Below are 22906 nucleotides of genomic sequence, written 5' to 3' on the forward strand. Positions count from 1 at the left end.
AGGCTTTGCAGCTTCAAGTGTTAATACTAAGGTTTTAAAAAAACCCAGAAGTGCACTTGCATTGTTCTGACAACATATGAGGCCCTAAATGAATTCTCACTGATAAGAGCTCACCCTCCTCCTTTGCCATTATGTTCTTTTGCTCCCCTCTACTCCTCCCCAGTGTTGTAAAAGTTAGCATATAAAAGTTTTAGATAAAGTCTTTATTTTTGCTCTTTAAAGTGACAGTCAGCAGATAGTGTGAAATGGGGAAGTGACAGAGCCAAAAGTCTTTATCTGAGGAATAGAGCACAGGCATTTGTAGTTGGAAACTACAGCACTGCCACCTAAGTGTTTCTAAAATTTGGGACTCTGCCCAAGAACTTGTCCTAAGAACTCAGAAGATTCCACCCCCTGTCTGGAAGACCCATCACACATAGGACTACATACTTCTGATTCCCGCTCAGAATACTTTCATTGAAAGGAAAGAAAAAAATCTCTAAAGGATTATCTGAAGGTCTCCTTGTACTCTAAAGAAGCCACTCCCATGCAGTTTGTTGCCATATTGGCAGCTCTGACTAGGGTTTAGAGGATATTTCTTGAAAAGTCCACCAACAATAACACATTTGCATAGAGAGACAGAGAAAGCTCCTACTTGACTACCTTGCCATTCATGATCTTGGAAGCAAAGTATTATTTTCCCCATAGGCTCAGATTTATGTGGCACATATGCCTAGTAAGTTAGTCCTTGAGCTCTTAAAGCATTTCTCACAAACATTTTTCTCAAAGTCCATGTTCATCCTAGTAGCTCTGAGAAGCAAAATTTAAAAGGAAATACAGTTTCTGCAATTCTGAGGCCAAAGCCATGTGGACTTTACTCCCATACAGACAACCTCAATTCTGTACAAACAACAAAAAGGAAAGGAAGAGCTTAGTCGGTTCAAAAGGCAGAACACTCATTAAGTCTCAAAGGGGAGCACTGCCTGTGGTTTCATAAGTTAAGTTTCAGAAGTGAAAGGGGAAGGGCTTTTTCTTGACATGTTCACTCTAATGAAAAATGTAAATGCAAATCAGTTTAAATGGGAAACAATTCTTTAAGGTCTAAGCAGGGCTTACTAACTACTTTTCAAAATCATCACTCAGCCCAATAAAGTTAAATTTCAGGGAGGGAAGGGAAGGTTTGCCAATGGAAAAGTAAAAGTAGTTCTCCAGTCATAACTCACAACCAAAGGGAAAAATAACAATTGCAAGCTGCTCATGATTTAAGACAAAAAGACCTCATTTTAATATCCCAGTCTAACAACCATTTCCAAGAATCAGAGTCAACAAAGCAGCGCCAACACCTACCCGCACACAGCGTAGAGTATTGACAAGACCTAAGCAAAACTTACATGGTAACTTACATGGTGGTGGGGACAAGCCATTTCGATTTAAAGTGCCCCCCATTAATACAAAGTTCATCTCCTCAGCAGAACATTGAAAGACTTCAACATATCTGTCCTTCATGGTCTTCTTATGACACTTCTGTGCAGCCAGGAAAGCTCGATCTGCAGACTTCATCTGAATAAAAGCATCTCCTGATGGACGTCCCTACAAACAAGCCAGAAAAAAAAAGTATGTTTCTGGAGCTCACATGAAGGATAGCAATAATTTGTACTGTTTAAAGAAGTCTCTTCAGTATAGTCATCTCCAAAGTCAAGTACAGTCAGTCAACCTGAGCACCCAGCAGCAAGTTTAAGTCCTCCTCCCCAAAGTTTTTCCCACTTGTGATAACTTGATTGTATTTATTCACCTGCTTTGATTAAGCTACAGTGTAACTTGAGCCATGTTGATATGTTTAAAAAGAAATACCTATAGGACAGACTAATTCAGGGGCACTCTGATGCTTTGAGACCTGCTCTGAACAATGTAGTGAGAATGTAAAGCTGAAAGATCTAACCCCCATTTAATACCTGTGATTTTTAAAATCCAAGGATACAGTCAAATGCCAAATGTTAAGTGAATTTTAAAAAAAAAATTATTTTGTAAAGACCAGTATGGACTGGGATGTTTCACTAGGCTACTAACTAGCCTAAGGCATGGTACAAGCTTGCAGAGGAAAACAAAACAATCAAAGAGGCATCTTCAAACACATAGCTGTAAATGAGTGAGATGCACCACTGGAAGGAGTCATTTTAGTGACATGCAGCTGCCAATTTAAAGTATCCAAAGCTAGAGATCTTAAGCAAGCTGTAACTTGACTTCTGTACTTGTTCTGGAGAGTTTATCACTGTCCTTTGTATAGTCATTCATGATTACAGGGTTGAAACCAGAAATGGCAGGTGCATGCAGAAAGATAAACATCTAGTAGTCAAGCAAAAGCAGTATATGGGGAAAAAAAATTGTGACAGCTTTGGGCAGGGCAAGGGTTGCAGACAGCCCTCAGGACTATGGGCACACACCAAGGTCTTCATCCAGGAACTGCTGGAAAGAACTGATGCTATTGTAAACCATTACTTGTGCTTTAACACCTGCATCTTTTCTTAGCCTCTCCCAGCACTGCTTGTTCATTATAGTTGTTCAGTTTTAGCTAGGTCAAGTCCTCACAGACACAAGAATCTCCTTAGATAGAGAAGTACTGAAATAACTATAGGCCCAAACCATACCCCACAACAGCTAAGCTCTGCTCTGGGATGAGGAAGTATTTTGTAGTTTTCTACGACACTAAGGTGAAACAATTTAGAACCACCATTTTTATACCACAATAATCAGTTTAATAAATTAAACCACTCAGAGCATCTCCACAGAGTCAAAGGAGCTACTGACTCCTCCTCCTAAAGTCACAAGAATCCAAAAATAAAGATCACAAGAATGCACAGTCCTTTGTTTAAAAAGTTCTGATAGAAACTGCTTCCCAAAACCAGTGGCAAAGATGTGAGTTTATACATGCCAATGAGCTGTTAAACTTGGTGTTCAATTGTGACTGTATAAAGACAGCAACAACACAGTTCGGGAAACCCATAGATTCAGCTTCTGACCTATGCCATGGGAAATACATGGCATAGAAGGCCACAGCCATATTTGTCCTCCAATATACCAGAGGCACATTGTTCAGCAAGGCAGGGGCAAAGCACTCCTTTGAGAACTAACATTGCCCACACTTCTGTTTCAAAGGCACTCCTTGCCCAGCACAAGAGGAATCACGCATGCTGTTGAGCAAGACTCTTCAGTTCAAGCCTCCTACAGTGCAGGATCACAGCTGCTGCTCCAAGAGCACCAATCCCTCCAAGACTGGCTTAGCTTTCAGCATAAGGCTCTCAGTAACACAAACCACTCTACAGCAAATGCAGCAGCTAACAGCAGGGTTCAAACCATCTACTCCCAGCACACCTTTAGAGGAGAGCTGGAGGCCCATTAGAACCATCAGTGCCAATCGTAAAGGTGCTTCCCAGTGTAAATATGCGCAGAAGGAGAGCATCCACATACACAGGCATTTGGCAGAGTGGCTACAAATGGGTCGCCCACCAACCTGGTGGTTTAGTACCATGTGAACTCCATGGGTTCGAATATCTGCAGAAAACTCTCCCAAGAACTCCAGGATGTCCTCTATAGTTGCAGCATAGGGAAGACCACGCAAACGTATGCAGTCTCTGATGTTAGTGGGAGGCACAAATTGTTGAGGTAATACTGGAAGAATAGGAGGTGTTGGAAGAGGAATGAGAGGTGTGGAAGAGTACCTGTTCAGCACCTGTGCAAACAAAAAGAGAGGTTACAGAAAGCCTCCTTACTCATTCTTCAACTCAGAGACTGAACATAACCCCAATGCCATCTGTTTTCACTCATTGTTTTCACTGAAGTATTTTAAGAAATGAGTTAGATTCTGAGCTTAAACCACAACAGCAATGCTTAGAATTCAGACATTTTAATGTAAATCTTTTTTCTTGAAACACAATTTTGTTTTCAATAATTTACTCGAACAGTTAATGTAACCCTCAGAAGACCTTTTAAACATGAAACCTGTATTTCTACAGTATTTTTATTGTAAAAGTATCGCAAGACATTTTACCATCTAGAGTCATGGTGGCACTTTTACCTAAAAATATCTCCTCTGCAAAACTTTAGGAGAGTCTAGGAACTAGAAGCATATTTCACTACCAAATAGCCATGACTTGGGATGCAATAGTCTGTTCAAGAGGTGGCAGTGCTGAATCATGGTATGTCTGACAGTCACACTTTGAGATTTCTTAATAATTATAACAGTAAAATCCCTGTCTGGTGAAGAGTTCCCTGAATATTCAATTACCACTCTTGAACTCTAAGCAAGATAAAGATTTATTTGCATCTATACAGGTACTAGAAGGTTTTATAATACAAAAAAAACATATGAGAGCACTTGAGAAAAATATAATGACAAGAGTGAGAGTTGCAGCTCTACCTTCTCATCATTAGTGGCACCTTTTAACTGTGACACTGAAATCTCTGCATATCTGGGAAAACAAAGCTGCATCATTTATTGGTTACAATGAAATGGCTATAATTTGCACCATAGTTTACACTATTAGAATCACATTTAGAAATTAGTGACCTCAGCTGAAGCTCTGTAAGTCTTTGGAAACTTAATCCTTTCAGCCCTACTTCCTTTCCCTGACAGCCTAACTGTAATTTATGGTCCACCAAGCCCTGTTAACACCAGATTCTTCAGGACCAGTTTCATAAAGTCTTGCCACCCTCTGCTAGGCAGCCTGTGCTGGCAGAAAATGGCAGAGGTCTGCCCTCAGAGGCAATTTGTAAGACTCTTCAGATACACTGCTCTGAAGAGGACACCTACATCAAAAGGCTCTGCTTTTCTGTCATTGACATAAGTCTTTTAGATCCAAAATTTGTTGCCAACACTCCTTCTGAGCAAACCATCATTGGATTTCATCAAATTCAGTATCTGCAGTGTAAAGCACTAGATCCACATCAACTTTCTTCAAGGCTACTGGACCCAAACCCCCCAAATGTTTGTATATATGATTGAGAACATCCATATACCATAAAATCTTACATTTTGAGGGGGAAAAACCTCATAGAGATTCAGACAGAACACATTCCAGCAGGAGTCAAGAGTGAGAGAACATAAAAGAAGCTTTCAAGTCATGGCCAAGCAGTATTTGTTTCCAGTGCTAGCAGTGTAGAAGTTTGGATTACAAGAAGCCAAGGTTTGCAAAGTTTGCACCAACCTGCTGAACTTCTGCTGCAGTGCTTCTGAAGAGTTCAATATACCTTTTGCCCAGCAAGTCCTTATGCTTTTTCAGTGCATTTTGTGCATATTCCTCACAAGCAAACAAGACAAAGGCATCCCCTGTTGGCCTGCTGTCAGGGTATGTGACAAACAGAACTCCCTCCTTTCCTCCTGTTACAGGGCAGTGCTGACCAAAGAAAGTCAGCACCTCTTCTGTTGTGACATTGAAAGGAAGACCTCGCATTCTGATGATGACTTGGTTTTCTTTTGACAAGAACTGCGCAACCTCATTGGAAGTGCCTTTAACAAGAAAAAGAACAGAATCACTGAAGTCTAGACTGCCACAAAATCATGAGCAAGTCTGGCATAGCCAAGTCCTCCCCACAGACGGTTTTTGAGTAGATAGAACAGTATTTGCCTTGAAAGTCAGGAAAGATGTCCCTTTGATAAACTAGATATATGCTGTAGGACACTGCCCAATAAAGTACAATAATGTTACTCTATCATTTAGAGGATATTCACCCTATTCAAAATTAAAATAGCAAGTTTCTGCTGTGTTCTAAGTCCAAGGAAAGTACAGTCTCCACATCTCTAGGGTAAGCAACACCTGTGCTACTGTGCATCTCACCTTTTTAACTTCAGAATACCTTCAGTGTGCACTAAAGCCATAATATATAGCAACCAAGTACCCAGATCATCATGCTAGGAAATAAAATTGAAAGGGCATGTTGAAAACAGTTCAAAAATTTCATCCTATCTTGACAGAATTGTCAAAGTCTGCCAATTCTACTTTCAGTACTTTTAGGACACAAGTGATGCTCATAACTTGACCCTATCCAAAGGCAGCTGCCAACCAACTTCATATATTAATTCAGTCCTTTCACTTACACCTCTCTCATTCTGCAAAGTTTGGTCGTACAAGACACACACCATTCTTCACCCATGTCATCTTGCAGTGTCTTGACTTTGAGTGAGATAATTATTACCAAGCTTATCCGTTAGCTATTTAGTTGACAACTTAATAGTCTCTCCCACAGTAAAACCTTAAACTCAGATATCCAGTTAGTCACTTGCAATCCCCAGACCAAGTATCTTCCAGGAACCAGCAAGGACCTTAAGGCTGTATTGTAGATACAACAGCTAATTGGATTTTAATTCAAATTTTGTATGCTTTCAGACATAACAGAGAGGAAAAGAGACCAAAGAAAAGTTTTGTAAAGCAAATTTTGCTGCCTTTCAATTATCAGCAAATATTTCAATATTCCCTTTAAATAAACATTTCCCTTAAATCCTCCCTATTAAGTCTGAGGCAAAGACTTGATTTGAAGAAAGTTGGTTCCATAAATCTCTTGTGTTTACAGCATCATATGTTCGGTTTCATGTGCAAGTCTCCACAGCAACAACAGTCCTATTGTTTTGAAAAACTATTCCGGTTTCATTTTTTCAGCAATCAATAACTTAGATCCCCACAGTTAAGATGACCTAACAAATTAAGTTCATATACAAGATTACTTTGCCCAATCAAATCCTGATTTGACAGGCTGCTTGAAAACAGCAAGACTAAAAGAGAAAGGTGGGCAGATAAATCATAGAACACCTTGGACTGCTGCTAGCAGAATACAAAGTAATCAATACACCAGCCAAATACTTGTTCAAAGACAAAAAATGAAAGGCCACATTCAACAGGAGCAGTTAACAGCCAAAAGTTAGTGATGCTGATGAAACAAACCATCCCTTTTCACCCTCTAAAAGTTACCTCCTGCAATTTTAAGGAAGTCTTCACCTGTTGCCTTGTATACCTAAAGAAAGAAAAGAGAAGATGTGATTGTCATGCAATTTGCATTCCTTTTGAGAAGGGGATCTCAAAGCCAATGTCACGCACCTCAATGTATCGATTCCCCATGTGATGCTTGTGCCTTTGTAGTGCCAGATCTCTATGCTCTTCATTTACAAACCTCACAAGAGCCTCTCCATTCCTCCTACCCTGGGCATTGAGACAGAGTGCAGCACCACCCCTGCAAGATGTCAATCAAAAGAGATGAAACTCCGTGACTCAAACATCCAAAGCACTACAAGTGTACAGGTAAATTCTTAGCTACTGACTTGGCAATATTTAGGCCTTTGAAGAACCTTGCTATGTCCTGGTCAGACGACTGCCATGGCAATCCTCTTGCTCGGATAACAGCATTGTCATCCACAAGTTCCATCTTGCTGCTGCAAGCACAGAAAGATGGAGTAAATGCAGACATCTGCCTGTAGTATCTGCCACACATCATCAGCCCTTCCTGCTTGCCATTTGTGCTCCAGGTACAGGCTTCTGTCCCTGATCCATGTCTGCTGGATGGCACTGCCAGGTCAGTGAGGCCTAAGTGCCACCATCATCCAAAGCCACATCACAATTGAAACACACTGTAGAAGTCTCTTAGGGAAAGTTTGCTCTGTTAAGCTGCCCCTTTCCCAGTTTCCTTTTCCTGCTTCACCACATTTGCTCTTTGAGCTGTCATCTCTCATCATGGTCCCAAATTACTTCCTGCTCCCAATATCGTTTGTGCTTCTCCATTATCTGAAGAGGGTTGCTGGTATAAAAAACAAGCCCTTGCTATTCTAATCTAGCTAGGTGGAAATTGAAGCAGAGCAATCAGATGTAACTGAGATTAGTGCTTATCATTTGCACTGTGACAGCGGGTAAGAGCCAGTCACAAGCAAAGACCAAAGCTGTTCGTGGCTGTGCTCAGCACACACAGGACTCCTGTCCAGAGTTGTGAGCCCTAACATGGCTTGTTCAGGCCATCATCGTGCTGCTAAAGACTAATATAGCTAAAGGCTACATTGGCTGCTTAGCATGGGAACAGCTTAGTGACAGAAAGCCAGGTTTAATTGGTCATTACCACAGTCTCTTTTGTTCTCTTACTTGTTAAAAGTTCACGTACAACAAAATGCTCTCAGCTACCCAAGGCTGCCTTTCTGCCTATTGCAAGAACAGGGTTATGCACAGCAGAGACTGTGTGATTGATGAAGCAGAGGAAGTGCTGTTCAGTAGCAGAGGACTCCCTCATACAAAAGGGCCATGGTATGCCTCTTTATAGAATGGTCATGTTTCTCACTCATATTTTAATTTCTCAGGTGGCCTTCCTGTACCTGACTGTCCCAAACTGTTCTTCCTTGCCTCCTAATTCAGTACTTCTTACTATCCAATAAGATGGGAATCTTCCACCTCACCCCAGAATTTAGTTAGTGAAAAGGAAAAAGCTTAGAACAATGCTAAACATAACCCCTGAGCTAATATTTCTAGATACTTTCTGCCAATATTGTTGCATTTTTTTCTTGCTTCTTTTGGCTCAGAGGTGTCAGCATCATCTACCACTATGGTAGATCCTTAATCTGGAAGCAGGGAAGTAAGTATTTGTGCAAGATGGAATACAAGCAAAGTCAGTTTAACACCAGTCTCTTGTGATATTGCAGAGAGAGTACCCAGCAAACCACTGAGAAAAATCTGCATTTATACATATAAAAAAAAGCACGGTTACATTAAAAAAAAACCAAACAAAAACCAAACAAACCAACAAAAACAAACAAACAAAAAAAAACAACAAAAAAAGATAAACCAAACAACACAGCAGTCATGAAAAGCAGATAAAGCTTTATGTTTAAAACATACTGGGGAGTAAGACAAACATCATAGCCTAAGCAATTGAGTAGAAGCACAGTATCTCCGGCCCAGTATCTTTACAAAAGTGTTTCTTCCCTATAAAAAAAAAGGATCATGATGTGTATGTAGTAACTGTGGAGTAAATTGAAGGAAGAGTGCAAGAGTTAGTAACCAATAGGGTCACTTCTGCAACACTGCTTATATTCTTTGTTAACAGCACAGTACACTTAGCACCCCTTTGAAGAACTTATTAGTGGAACCCAGAACTATCAGCAGCTAACAGGCAACATTGAGATTAATAAGAAATCTGGCTTGCACCTGGATCATAGAATGTGTTCCTTTTCCCACTTAAAGGATCTAATTGATTCCCACAGAAGTGGCAAGATAAACAGAAATAATGGTAACAGCTATTTGAAGATTAGAAATACAGAGAAGCACAGCTTATCTAAACAGTAACTTTAAACAAAAGGTGGTGGGGGTTGAAACACACAGCAAGAAGAGGGGGAAAGTACTTACCAAGGCCCACTTTCAAATTTGTAGTTGACTCTTTCTGGATCTGAAAATCGGTGATCTATGAAATACAGCACAAGTTACTTCCTGCTTCATCAGCTTACAGGACAGGCATCAAAACCAAGGAAGGAACAGAGAATTCATTCATCATAATCACTTACTATATGGTTCAGATATTAGTGTTAAAATAATATTCCCCATATCTTCAACTTGTGAGGCTCCATAGGGAAATGCTGGACTGCTCTTGTCAAGATTTAAATCTTCATGCTGGAGTTAAGTCAATCATCACCAAAAAGATTCCTAATTGGCTTCCTGCTAGAGTAACACACTTTCATGCTATCCTTGATGGTATTTGTCACTTCTCAGGGGAAGATCTAATCCATTTTCCTGCTGGGATATGTTAGCTGCTCTGCCTTGGCCTCCAACTACTGCCACCTGCGGGAGTGTGAGGTAATTTCAGGAAGTGTCTGGGAACATAAGATCCCATAATAAGGGCATATATTTAATATATGCATGAATTACGTACATTTGACAGATATGCTTCTCCATATGTGGAAGAGACTGGAGTCCTCTTTAATTAACATCATCTTTAATCTCTAAGGAAAGATTTGGAGAAGAAGGAATCAACTAAAAGTTCCACAAATAGGAGGAAATACCACATGCTTTCTGAACAAGTAAATCCCAAAGGAGAATAAGTGTCTTACTACCTCAACAAAATCCACAAATGGCACTTCATCTAAACCTTGCCTATTAGAAGTTACAACCCGAGTTTTGTGCTGTTACACAGAAGCATTTTGAGAACCTGGTAAGAGTCCACCACTTATGTATTTTGCCAAGATGCAAAACAATCCTGAAGCTGTATCTTCTTCAATCTGAAGGACTTTGGAAATGACTGCAATAGAGAGAAGGAAGTGCCCTCTCCTAGAAAGACAGGCCACAGAAAGACCAAATAAAAGCCACACATTCATAAAGGGAGTCTGATTTAAGTTGCATATACCAACTTTTTCACACAACTTAAACAGAGATTACTAAGGTATCTCTTCTACTTTCCATCATGTTTGCTCCTCTCCAACACCAGGCTACAGGACTGCAAGGCTTCTTGCAACTCTACTCCAGGAAGCAAACTTTTAACAAGTCTTTCACTCATCACTTTATTTAATGAGTGTAAAGTGAAAAAGTAATCAAGAACAGAACAAGAAATATAAAGAAGCCTGGGAATAGGACTTGTGCTTTTTTTTTCACTTGCTTTATCACATTACATCAAGACTTCAGAAAAAGAGTGAATGAGTTTCTTAAAAAGAGGCCCATCTTGGTGTTGCAGTACAGTAATGCAACACTGAAAACTTGCCCACATCCCCCCTCCCAAACTACAGCAGACACATTTCAAATGCTCAAGAGCCTGCAATTTGGTGCTCAAAAGTTGCTCCATAGTCTAAGACAGCAGGTTTCCTCTTAAAAGGAAAGGGGAAAAAAAAAAGCTCCACCTAGAGCTGGGCAAAGTTTGAGTTGGCAGATGCCTACATGAAGTGCGGGGAACCGAACAGTTTCTGTTAGAAACAAACACTTCACAGAAGCTTTGCCGTATCATCTCATCAACAGGTGAGGCAGCACAAGTTTCTTTGTGAAATAAAGTCTTCCCTATTATTCATAGGATGACTGTAAGTCAGTTCTACAAAATAGATTTTTAAAAAGTTGTTTAGGTGTTGTCTTCTGAGATGAAAAATAATTTCAACTGAATTAATGCATTCCTCCTGACAGCAACAAAAGGAAAGCTTCTGTGCCAACACAATACTCTTGAGGCTAACTTGATTTTGAGGCTTTGTTGGTTTTAAGTATGCACTGGAATACGGAAAGTGAGAGGATGATGTTTAGTCTTCAAAGAACATTTGAAGTTTCAGAGTTTAAAAAACTTAAACCAGTGATTTCTCCCCCCCAACTGCTTGACTATAAATAGCTAGTCATGGCTTTACTCTCCCTCCTGGTACTTCCTTTGGGGTAAAGTACTGAGAACATTAGATAGCTTTCTTAAAAATAAGCAAAAAATCCTGAACAACCTCAGAAACACAGTTTAAGAGATTACCACTATTTATGACAATAAAAAATTTCTTCACTCTAGTATCTCTCTGTAAGCTTTAAATTCAAGCTCACCTCCTCCCCCTGTCCCTGGGAAAGGGTGGTTGAAAAGAACAGTAACCCACAAACAGACTCCCTCGCAGAGAGGGTGCCTAAGCAGCACCACACAGATGTTTCTGGGCACCTTGTGTATCAGAGCAGGGGAGTGCTGCTTCTTTTCCCAACATCCTTGCCCCTGCAGCATCTAACAGCTCTGCACTAGGCTTGTGCAGAGTCTCTACTGTCCATCCAGAAGCACCTAAAGATGCAGGTATTGGAACCCTGGTCTCACCTGACAAATTTTTATCAAGATTTGCAAATGTCTTTCCTCTGTCAAAAATTAAGAGAAATTTGGCAGCAGTTTCAAGAGCTATTCCAGCAGAGGACATGCATACACATGTGCACACACATGCACTTGGGTGTTGAGACTGAGCTGTCAGAGCTGAAAAGACATTTCAATATTTCCTTTGTGCAGAGCCAAAGATCCCTACAGGTGATCAGCTGCCAGAAATGAGAATGCAGCAGCATGAAGAGGCTGCAAATTGGAAGAGAGGCTGTCACACAAGGAAAACAAACAATTCCTCCACCCCATGTTAACTTCCTCCAGTGAAAATGTTTTCTGAAGACACTGACCCAGATGAGATGTAGTTCCTAAAAACACCCTGCTGCCAATGGAAATTGGTACCAGATGTTAGACATGGAGTCAGTTGTGCCAAACTCTAGATTAATATAAACAGAGTGGGAGGGAGGAAGAAAGGTATGAACATTAGAAGTAAGAAATTGCACACCTTCACCTCTGATTAGTTAGAAGAAAGGCTTTTAAGCAAGACTGGAGAAAAGAATTGATAATTTTCTGTACATACAAGTCAGTATTATTAACGTGCTCCTAAGTGAAAACCTGTATTCTAATGAGCAAGACTGACTACACAGAGGTGGACTCCTGTGGACAGAGGCACTAGAAGTTCTAAACTCTTGGGAAAAAACTGAATTGAATAGCCTTGACAAAACCCACTCCTTGCTATGTTAACTGATAAGAAGCCACACATATTTGTGTACATTTTTATTTCAAGGATGTCTCTCCCGGGCAATTGAAAAGAGACAAGTGCAGTGGATAATCCAAGTTCACATTTAAAGCAGTGCTAAAAATCAGACTTGGCTGTCTAAAGCTACTATATGCAGTCGTATACACATGTGTATTCTTAACAAAGCAACAAGCAAATGGCACTCCCAAATACAGGGCAGTATGGGAAACAAGGAACTGCTTAATCTTGCTGTGCAGGTATGGTACCACCTCCTGCAACACTCAGGAAGTTTAAAGGATCAGGAGGGAAGACCTGTTGTACATCTAGGTGGCCTCTATAACATGTAAGAAGTTTCTTAATCATTTCTTGATTCATCACCACAGCTTCACCCACTGCCAGTGCCCTCTAAGATTTCTTCCCTCCCACTGTCTTCCATTTCTCAGTCTCTTAACTCCTTTCTTACTGAACAACTCAACCTGAGATGACATGAAACAGCACTGCAGTTGTGCTATGCACTGATCCTTTCCCCTTTGTTCTGTTTCTTATTTAAGTCTCTTTAGACAGAGGATTACCTTTATGCAAAGTATTATTTAGAAAGGTATAATCTCATATTACCCAGTTTCTGAGTACTATCACAAGAAATACAAATAGCAATAGCCAAGATTCTCAGGTAATACCCTATTAAGTGCTTTTCATTGCCAGAGTTAAGCATTATTAGTTTTAACTGTGCTCCACATAATTGTTTCCAATTTTGACCCCTAAATCAAAAATCCCAAAACAATAAAAGTCCAACAAACCAAGTTTCAGCACATTAAGCAGGTTGTTCTGCAGTGCACTTGTGTTTCTTCTGAGAAGACTGTCAGATACTCCTAGTAAGGAGTTATCCTCACAAATCCAGTTCATAAGTGGAACAAACAAAGCACTGGAGGAAGCAAGAGCTATTTGCCATTTAATGGCTTATGCACACCCAATCTTGAGGCAAAGGATGAGTCTTCTGCAGACCTAATGTGAACAATCAAGCAAGGTTTGTTCACTCCACCCTGAAGGCACTCACAGGGTGAAAACTGGCTAAGCAAGCTTTGCAAATCAAGAAGAGTAGCAAGTATGGGAAGTACAGAGGGTGCATGAACAACCCTGCTCCTTTTGTAGGCTTACACATTAAAAAGGAAAAGAAAAAAATATTCAACAGACCCAAGTTCCTTTCTCTGCTGGAACATGATCACTTCTCTCAAGTTTTGTTACTTGAAATTGCTCATAATTGTCCTGCTGTCACTACACTTACACAATTCCAACTAAGTTCTGTCAGAAGACTGTCTCCTACACTAAGAACTGTTTTGAGATTGTAAGTTAAGCAGTAGTAGCACTCAGAGATAGTAGTTACAACTAGTCTCAGTTCTTCCACGGTCCTTCAAATTTCATGGCATTTTAAAAATTGCACGACCTTCAACTACAATAAATCAGTGAGTATTTGTACATGAAATTTGTAATTTCTTGGGGGAAGGAGGAGGGAAGGTATGTAAAGCTTTCACCTGAGCTCTTGGGTTGGAATAATTTTGTTCCTTTACAAAAATTTCAAGTACCCTGCGAAACAATAAGTCCCCAAAGTACTTTCTAAAGGAAGAATAACCCAGACAATTATTCAGTTTATCTCTATGCTCTTTTTCAAGATTGTGCTTGCCTTACCTGCAAGAAATACATAGCTAATCCCCTACTATCCAGTGTGTAATACTGAAATGTATATCCAGAATGACAGTGCAGTAGGAAGCTATATCTCCTCTGAGTGTTGGGAACATTTGCCTGCAGTTTGTTGTTTAATCAAATGTTACACATCAAAATAAGTTTTTGAAGACTTTAACAAATGAGGTAACTGTAGATTAATAGCAAGCTTTTCCTTAACTATTTTGTATTATACAAGTTTCTTCTTACTGATGACAACCATCTTACACACAGATAAATGGAGATGTAAGTACATGAAGGGACGTGCCCAAAAATTATTCTATTCCTGTTCCCATCAGTTTACAAATGCACATCTCTTGAATCTCTAGTCAGTACCCTACCCCTATACCAAAACCCTTCTATCCTCACCAAATGCTAACAAAGTGGCACAGTACAGTTTATGTGGCAGAAATCATGGAAGATCCATCTCATGCAGCCTCTTTAGTAGTGGGACTGAAGACCTGCACTTTCAACAAGAATACCAAGAGCTTCGTCAGATTTTATGCACTAACCTGCAGCTTCATTTCAACCCAATGCATTTGTTTCTAACTTGTTTCTGTGTCCCCCAGCCCAGCATATCCACACATGAAGGGAAAAACACCCCAAACGACTCTGCAGACAACTGTTTGAACTAGTCTTTAGACTTCGCACCTGCTCCAACAACCTTTTATCCCAAACATTACATACATGTCCAGACTCTCAGTGTGCAATTAACTTACACAGCTTCTGACACAGATTCATTTGGTACACTTCAAGAAGGTAAGGAAAAAAACCATATTTGTCAATTAAAGGAAAACAAAAGTTATTTATCCTCTTTGGTCTCTGCATCCTTTGCCCCCAACACTCTCAAACAATGGAGTCAGAGACAGGCAATTTTAGCCATGTTTCATAACCATAACAACTTTACAAATAAGAACATTACCAGTTACAAAACAGGACAAACCACAAAGATTAATATAAGAGCAGAATGAAGTTAGGTTTATATGCCTTAAGAAGCGTAACATATCCAGAATTCAGACTCGTGCTGAGTGCATTTGGATAGACTGACCAAACTGCTAAGAACTTGGAGAAAATACTGTTGGCACCTGCCAAAACCATGCTCAGATGGTACTGACTCTTTAGGAGCTTCCTCACAGTCAGGTAAGACAGAGTGGTCTACTTTCCTCTCCTGGCAGCAGGTAATACACAGTCCTTCACCGTGCCTTAGCTGACCAGAGGCACTCCAGACAGCTACAGTCATACAACTCCTTGCAGAGTGGCAAGACATACCCCAGATATTCACCCTCAGCAAAGGCAACTCTCCAAATCAGCTGAAATAGTTCATTGCCTTTAACTTCTCCAGCTCATGTCAAAGCATTCCTTAAACAATGCATTAAGGTTTTGACCATAACTTTAAGAAGCCTCCAACATCCATTTTCTATGCAACACAGCTTTTATTTCACTTCTATGCACAAGTCAGACTCCTACTCTAAGTGTACTGCTTTGCTTCAGACTAGGGGGAGAATTAGTTACTGCCTCTTCACTAGCAGAGAAGAATCTTAATTTGCAGATGACAAAGAAGAGCAAGGAGCCTCCAGTATTCAACCTTACAGTTAAACAAAGAAAAATATACAAAAATCCACAAATGCATATGTATTTCATGCCTCTGACACAGGTACAAAGCTCAGGCAATGCTAGTTCTGCAGTGAAAGGCCAAAATAATTCAGAAACCACAGACATCAGCTCTTAATGGCAGCCACTCTGTGGGCATAATAGGCTAGTCAAAGAAAAAGCTATAGAAACAATAGCAACAACAATCATCAATAATAAAGAACTTCCCAAATTCATTTATTCCTCCCTGCCAGCTAGCTTTTGTTGATCACTACTTCAAGAGCTCAGTAAGGAAGTCAAGTGTTTCTGTGTCCAAGAGTATGTTTGAGATGAGGAATAAAGCTTGTAGGAAGAGGGGTGACTGACAGGGAAACAAGGAAGAAAGCATGGCCAAGTCATTCACAGCTTCAGCTCCTGATTGTACCTGGCACATAAACAAAAACATGCTGAGACTAGTAAAGAGCCAGACAGGACTAGGTTACAGACCACTTCAGACTACTCAGAGAGTCATTTTAGACATCCCTATCACTGAAAACAGAAACATATTACTGACTGCATTTCAGTGCCAGCTGAGTCTCACCTTGTCAGGTGCAGCATGTGCCACATGTACCAACAGGATCCCAGCCTTACAGATTCACTAGAAGTTCATATCAAGAATAACCATTCCCTCTCCTGAAAATTAAGATGCCTCTCTACATTCCTGCCTAAAAATTAGATAAAAATCTAACTGGTGCAATGAACCACGTCAAACTTTAACATCATGATTCATAGTAGCAATTTGAACAAATGTGCGGTTACACTAAACTGTGAAGATTAAAGAGAAAAAACTACAAAAGATAGTAAAAAACCATATAGAAGCCAAGAAGAAATACAGGATTTTTTTTCCATGGAAGCATGCATCTTCATATGTTTTTATCTTTATCTTTGTGAGAAAGCTGAGTACAGCCCTGAGTCACTTATTAAAGTTATACCACCCCTAAGCACATGTTGCAAGCATTACTCACACACCTCTGTCCTACAATTCAGCCAAGACTGTAACAGCAGCAGACACCATCACTGGTAAAAGGATACATTCTGTCATGGCCGCAACATCGAGTTTGCTAACTTCAGGTGAGCCAGGGCAACACTTCTTGAACTCTTTCCGCAAGTCAAAAAAGGAATAGAAGCATTCAGGCAGTAAGATATTCTGTAACAGGAACAAAGTAACTACTGTCAGTTAGGGTAAGTTTAGTCTACTTCGCCTTTCGATACCAAACTTTCTAACAATTTTCATATAAAGCTAAGAAATACAAATATCCATTGCTACAGAGAAACTCACATTGCTCTTCTTAGTCATCTAAATATCTTTCTAAACTTTTTTGCTTAAGCAGCTTTCTCTATGTGTAGTTTAAAAAGGCAAATGTGCTTCTGCACTGCCAGAGAAACATTTGTGATTATTACTAGAGCCTCAAATTCAATACATAGTTTGAGAGCAAATGCCTGCCATTGTAACTTGTACCATCAATTCTTGATTCTAATTTAAACTGTGAAACACCAGAGGGCACTCAGCTCAGTTTACAGAACCAAGCACAATTTGCAAAAGGAGCAGATGCTATTCCAGTTTGTAGACAAGGTTGAGTTTTCAGAGAATAGTCACACTTCCAATATTTATTCCCAACAAAAGAGATGAGGGCTTGACATGGTGCAGAGGTTGGCAGTTTATGGTAACTGCTTTAATTGCAGTGTATGAAACCAGAAGCAAGTTATGTAGTCCCCTGAAAGTCCATAAAATAATTTTTGGCCCACCACTACATCTAACACATGCTTTAAATTTTTGGGGGGATGTGAAAGAAAAGACATGGAGAAGTCTTGGGGAAGCTGTTGAAACCAACACAAACCTTACTCCTTCAGCTAGCTCTTCACCCCAGAGCTTCCCCACAGACAGAATACTTCATATTCCTCTTTGCTGATTGTTGCCTGCAAGGCCTCTCCAGACTAAAAGTAAGGGCTTTCTCAGGTTTAACTACTAGTTAGCATCTGGCATTATAACTGAATAACAGGCTATGTGAAAGCAGACTTAGGGAGCCCAAAGAAAGACGTTTAGGCTCTTAAACAAGTTCTGCTTTGAGAATGTTAGAGCTTATCTTAACATACGGACAGTGCATTAGACAAACAACACTCTTTAAAGACAAACTTATGAAAATGCAAGTGTGCTTGCCAAGATTTTCTGCTTTAGTTTTAGCAAGACTCTTTCTTCAATGATGTAAAATGAAGTTCAGTACTTCACTCACATTCACTTGGAATACTTGATGCTAGTTCATTCTCTGACTACCATGAGCTGCTAGGTGAGTTCAGAGTGAGCATCTTGATCAAGAGCCTAGTGATTTCTGCCTATCTGGATTTTAGTGATCCCACACTCCAGTGTCTGGATTAGGGTATTCAACAAAGAACTATTTAAGAGTCTCATAAACATATGGTTTATTTTATCTACAGGCAGTACAGAAAAGGTTTCTATTGAATAATTCTTAACAAAACAGCAACAGAAGATTTAGATGAAGATTTCATTCCTCTCTGTGACCCTGTGATAAAGAAAAAGGATGCCTATCCCCAACATCAAACCAACTTCAATAATTGTAGGAGTTGTCCCTTCTTTTATACACATAATTTAATAGGATGAAAAGATTTATTAACCAAGAAAAAAGTATTAAAAACCTGTTTTCACATTTTTCATATTACGCATCATAGAAAACAAGTTACTGTCCCTGCACCATGAATCGTGCTTACTGTTTCTCTTCCAAGCTATAAACACTTAAAGCACCAATAAGTATTGCAACCAAACTCATTCAGTATTAGTTCTGTAACAGCACAGACTTGCAGCAGTACCCTTTCAAAGATGAAGCAGCGGATTAGTGGGCACAGAAGTCAGTTGCAATGGGAGCAGAAGAGCTCATTTACAGAGCAATGCATGTTCATAGCAAACCACAAAATGATATGCTATTAATATTGAATCAGTTATTTCAGAACTAGAGAGACTCAGCATATTGCTGCAATCCTATCACTAACGAAAAGTAGGCAGGACCTTGTAACACTGTTAGAGATTTGGCAACTCTGAAGTTACAGAAATCTCTAGACTATGGGACTAATCATCACTCACAGTCTGCCTCAAACTACTGTTCGGCTCCACACAAATATGAACACCACCCTTGGGGTGTCAGCTGAACACACAGAGATTCAAAGCTGCTGAAGCTAAACATGAATGTAAAATTTCAAAAGAGAGTTTGTGATTAAAGGTGGTTAACTATTTAGCAACATCTCCAAATCCCACCTTTAACCCATTGTAGCTCCTACAGCTGCAGAAGCTACGAGTACTGTCAATGCACTGCTCCTCTCTCAAACACTTAAGAGTATCTTCCCTCTGATTTAACTTCAAAAGGCATCTCAAGGCTACATACACACATGCCTTCCACATGGACAGGCTCTTTAGCCTGGTGAGCACATTAATGTAGGAGTAATGTTTGTTCTATGGTTTTGTGGAGGTACCCTCTTACTAAAGAGACATTTATCAATTTTGCAAGAAATCTCAGAAAGCACATTAAAAGTCAAACTTAAGTTACAACTACATACCTTTTTGGAAGCTTCAGGATGCAGAACCTGCCTAATGTGCAACTGTCCATCAGTACAGAAACAGAAGGAAGTACCTACACCAATATTCAGCTCATTGCTCACAGACTGATTAAACTGTAGGCAGGAACAAGAAGAGACATACATGTTAAACAGATCACAATGACTGCACTAAGCAGTGTCATCATGTTATTCCTGGGCAGCAGGAACATGGAGTTAGAATCCCCTTTTGCATAAGCCTACTCCTTCACTTCTGTAGATTTGTTTCTTACTACCTAAGCGCATGCTAACTTTCGTAATTATCCTCACTACGAAACTACCCCTTTCCCCCTTTCTAAGGAAAAAAGGCTACACAGACACTCCACATCACAGCAAAAAGTCTGTTTTGAGAAACATTTGCAATAGCACTGCAATGAGACACAAAGCTAGTTGCAGAATGCTGAGACAGTCCTGGGGCAGAAGAGCTTTTCAGACAGGGCAGTCAAGCATGTTGGAAAGCATACAGGTTTTCAGTCCTAACCTCAATGGAAATCATGCACACTACCTTGTTAATCTAGGGGCTTTAGTACTGTCACCTTCTCAGGACTGATCAGCACAAGCCTAGACAGGACACGCCACCACCCAGCCTTTTCAGGGGATATCTAAACTTGGCTTCTAACACTGATTGGGGCTCACCCTCAGCTGAGACTCACTCAGGGTCCAGCATAGCAGGAGAGCAGGATAGGGGAATATCTGATCCTGACCTTCCTCTCTTGGGGCTCACTTTCTCCTCAGCTGAATGAGGAAAAAAACAAGGGAGAAATGCCCACAAAGCCCTTCATATAGAGGTTGCCTGGCCCACACATATCAGTGGTTCCCTTGTGCCAGGTTCCAATCCTGATGTTGGGGTGGAAAGGATAAAGTACATGATAATACTGCCTCTATTGTACGGGGTAGCTCCTACAGGACACCAGCACCCAGTTATGGGCTGTCACCTGTCTCAAAGCCTGCTCCAGCGGTGGAGCCAGTGCCAGGCTCTCCACATCCACCTGGGTGATCTCCTGGCACTCAGCCGTCAGCTCCAGGTGGTCAGGCCGGACCAGCACGTCATGCAGGTGCCCCAACTCCAGAGAAAGCAGAGGAGGGGTGAGTCAGCTCCCTGGGCCGGGGGCCCGCACCTGCAGCACCAGCCCCTGCCCTCCACCAGAGCCTGCTCCAGCCTGGAGCACCCATTGCCAGCGCTAAGACCACCCTACTCACACCCAGCATGGCAAGGGCCAAGGGGAGCAGCAGGTCGAGGTGCTCTTCCCTCGGCTAAAAATACCTCCTTATTCCTCAGGTCAACCACTTTCCACAGGAGCTGGAGCAGCTCTCGCTCGTCTGAGCCCAGCCTTGCCCCGTTGCTGCCCGCCGTGGTCACAAAGAGGATCACCAGGTAGTCGGGAGACGCCGTCATGGTGCCACAGGGTCAGTGGAAAGGGTAGAAAGGAGAGAAAGAAAAAAGAGAAAGGAAGGAAGGGAGGGAGTGGGACAAGAAGAAAGCGGAAACTTTCCCTGGCGGAGACGCTTCCAAGCGGCAAAGCCCCCACCTACAGCCTCCTCCCCAAGGACCTGGCGCGGGGAAGGCGCACGGCTCCCCCCCCTTTCCCTCCCCTTTTCCCCGAAGCGGGCGGCAGCCGCTCCCACGCCAGCTGCACCCTTGGGGAGCGCGCAATGGCTACGGGCTTCTCTGCGCGGGGCCGCGGCACCACCTGCCCACCCCCGGCTCACGTGGTGCAGGTAACACACACCTGGCGCCGCCGCCCATTGGCCCTGCCGGGCGGGGACGTGGCAGCGCGGCGGGGGCGGCAGAGGGAGCGGGAGCACGGGGCCGGGATTGCGGGCGGGACGCTTCGGCGCGGGGCCGGGACTGCGGGCTGGTTGCGGGGGTCGCGGTGGTAGGGGAGCCTCCCCGGACCTCCGAGGAGCTTCAGCGTGCCCCGACGGCGGCCCGGACCCTGCCGGGCTCCGCCTGCCGCTGTCGGGGCGCGCTGCCCGGGAAGGTCCGGCTGGGCACCGACAGGGCGGCGCCGCCCGCTCCTGCCGGGATATGTCGCGGTCCTCCGTCCGCGGGAAGCCCCGTCCTTTGGGCTAAAGGGGAGGGGAGATGGCCACGCCGCCCGCAGCAGCCCCGGCGGGTCTCCTACCGCAGGGCTCTGTTGCGGTGCCAGGGAGCACTGTCGTGGCGTGCGGGCCAGCTGACCCCGGGAGCAGCTCCCGCCGAGCGAGCCGAGGGGCTCAGGGCGGTGGAGCCTCTTTCTCTGTCGTACTCAAGGCAGCGGCATCGCAGCTTCTGCCCGGCAGATAGAGCCGTGTGTTAAGAGCTGGCTGCTTAGGTGTTGCAGCCTTCCCTCTGTTAGCTGATGATTTTGGCCCTTGTGACAATCTCACTTCTGTTGATTGGTGTTTTGGGGTGAAATCATTTTAGATGCGTAATGCCCCAAATCAGATTTTTTAATTACAAATCTCCGCAGGTAGGGTAAACAAGTAACGCTAACTTTCCACGGGGAAATTCTATAGTACACCCATTCTTTAAGACCCCAGCTGTTTATTTCCAGCCTCATTGTGATGCTGCTTCTTGAAATTTTTACAGAGATGATAGAATATACTGAGTTGGAAGGGACCCATCAGGATCATCCAGGCCAATTCCTGGCCCTGCTGTGGTCACCTCAAGAATCACACTGTGTGCCTGAGAGCATTGTCCAAATGCTTCTTGGACTCAGGCAGGTTTGATGCTGAGACCACTTCCTTGAGAAGCCAGTTCCAGTGCTCAGTCATCCCCTGGGTGAAAAACTTTTTCCTGATATCCAATCTAAACCTTCTCTGACTCAGCTTCATGCCATTCCCTTGAGTCCTATCACTGGTCATGAGAGTGAAAAGATTGGTCCCTGTCCCTCCAGTTCCCCTTGTGAAGCTGTTGAAGATGACGATGAGGTCTCTTCTCCAGGCTGAACAAACCAAGCGACCTCAGCTACTCCTTGTAAGGCTTCTTCTTCAGACCCTTCACCATCCTCATGGTCCTCCTTTGGATGCCTTTTTTATATTGTGGTGCCCAAAACTGCACACAATATTCAAGGTGAGGCCTCACCAGAGCAGAGTGGAACAATCCCCTTCCTTGACTGGCTGCCAATGCTGTGCCTGATGCCCCCCAGACTATGGTTGGCCCTCCTGGCTGCCAGTGCACTGCTGACTCATATTCAACTTGCCATCGACCGGGACCTCCAGGTCCCTTTCTGCAGCACTGCTCTCCAACCTCTTCCTCCCCAGTCTATACACACAACCAGGGTCCTGTCCCAGGTGCAGAATCCAGAGCTTGCCCTTGTTACACTTCATAGAGCTGGTGATTACTCATCTTTCTAATTTGTTGAGGTCTCTCTGCAGGGCCTCCCTGCCCTCAAGGGAGTGAACAGCTCCTCCCAATTTAGTGTCATGGGCAAACTTCCTTAGTATTCCTTTGAGTCCTGTGTCCAAGTCATTAATGAAAGTGAGGAACGCTGGGCTGAGGAT

General features: G+C 42.3%; 1 protein-coding gene across 4 annotated transcripts in view; it reads right to left on the reverse strand.

Moving 5' to 3' along the window:
* Window positions 1–21078, reverse strand: part of ESRP1 (epithelial splicing regulatory protein 1) — a 41935-nt gene extending 20857 nt beyond the window's left edge. For 3 of the 4 annotated variants that reach the window (XM_071554153.1, XM_071554156.1, XM_071554155.1), the window contains exons 1-12: window positions 20685–21078; window positions 20356–20484; window positions 19385–19498; window positions 16853–16967; window positions 9503–9601; window positions 9348–9402; window positions 7286–7396; window positions 7065–7197; window positions 6939–6981; window positions 5181–5482; window positions 3488–3706; window positions 1371–1569 (exon numbers count right to left, since the gene is read on the reverse strand). In XM_071554153.1, the coding sequence (XP_071410254.1) occupies window positions 1371–1569; window positions 3488–3706; window positions 5181–5482; window positions 6939–6981; window positions 7065–7197; window positions 7286–7396; window positions 9348–9402; window positions 9503–9601; window positions 16853–16967; window positions 19385–19498; window positions 20356–20484; window positions 20685–20816 (1651 nt within the window). In that variant the 5' untranslated portion in view covers window positions 20817–21078. The remainder of the gene's footprint in view (window positions 1–1370; window positions 1570–3487; window positions 3707–5180; window positions 5483–6938; window positions 6982–7064; window positions 7198–7285; window positions 7397–9347; window positions 9403–9502; window positions 9602–16852; window positions 16968–19384; window positions 19499–20355; window positions 20485–20684) is intronic. The other variant, XM_071554154.1, reaches the window with a different exon arrangement.
* Between the last annotated feature and the right edge of the window lie 1828 nt (window positions 21079–22906).

This window comes from Pithys albifrons, chromosome 4 (genome assembly GCF_047495875.1).
Source record: "Pithys albifrons albifrons isolate INPA30051 chromosome 4, PitAlb_v1, whole genome shotgun sequence".
In the NCBI taxonomy this organism is placed as follows: Eukaryota; Metazoa; Chordata; class Aves; order Passeriformes; family Thamnophilidae; genus Pithys; species Pithys albifrons.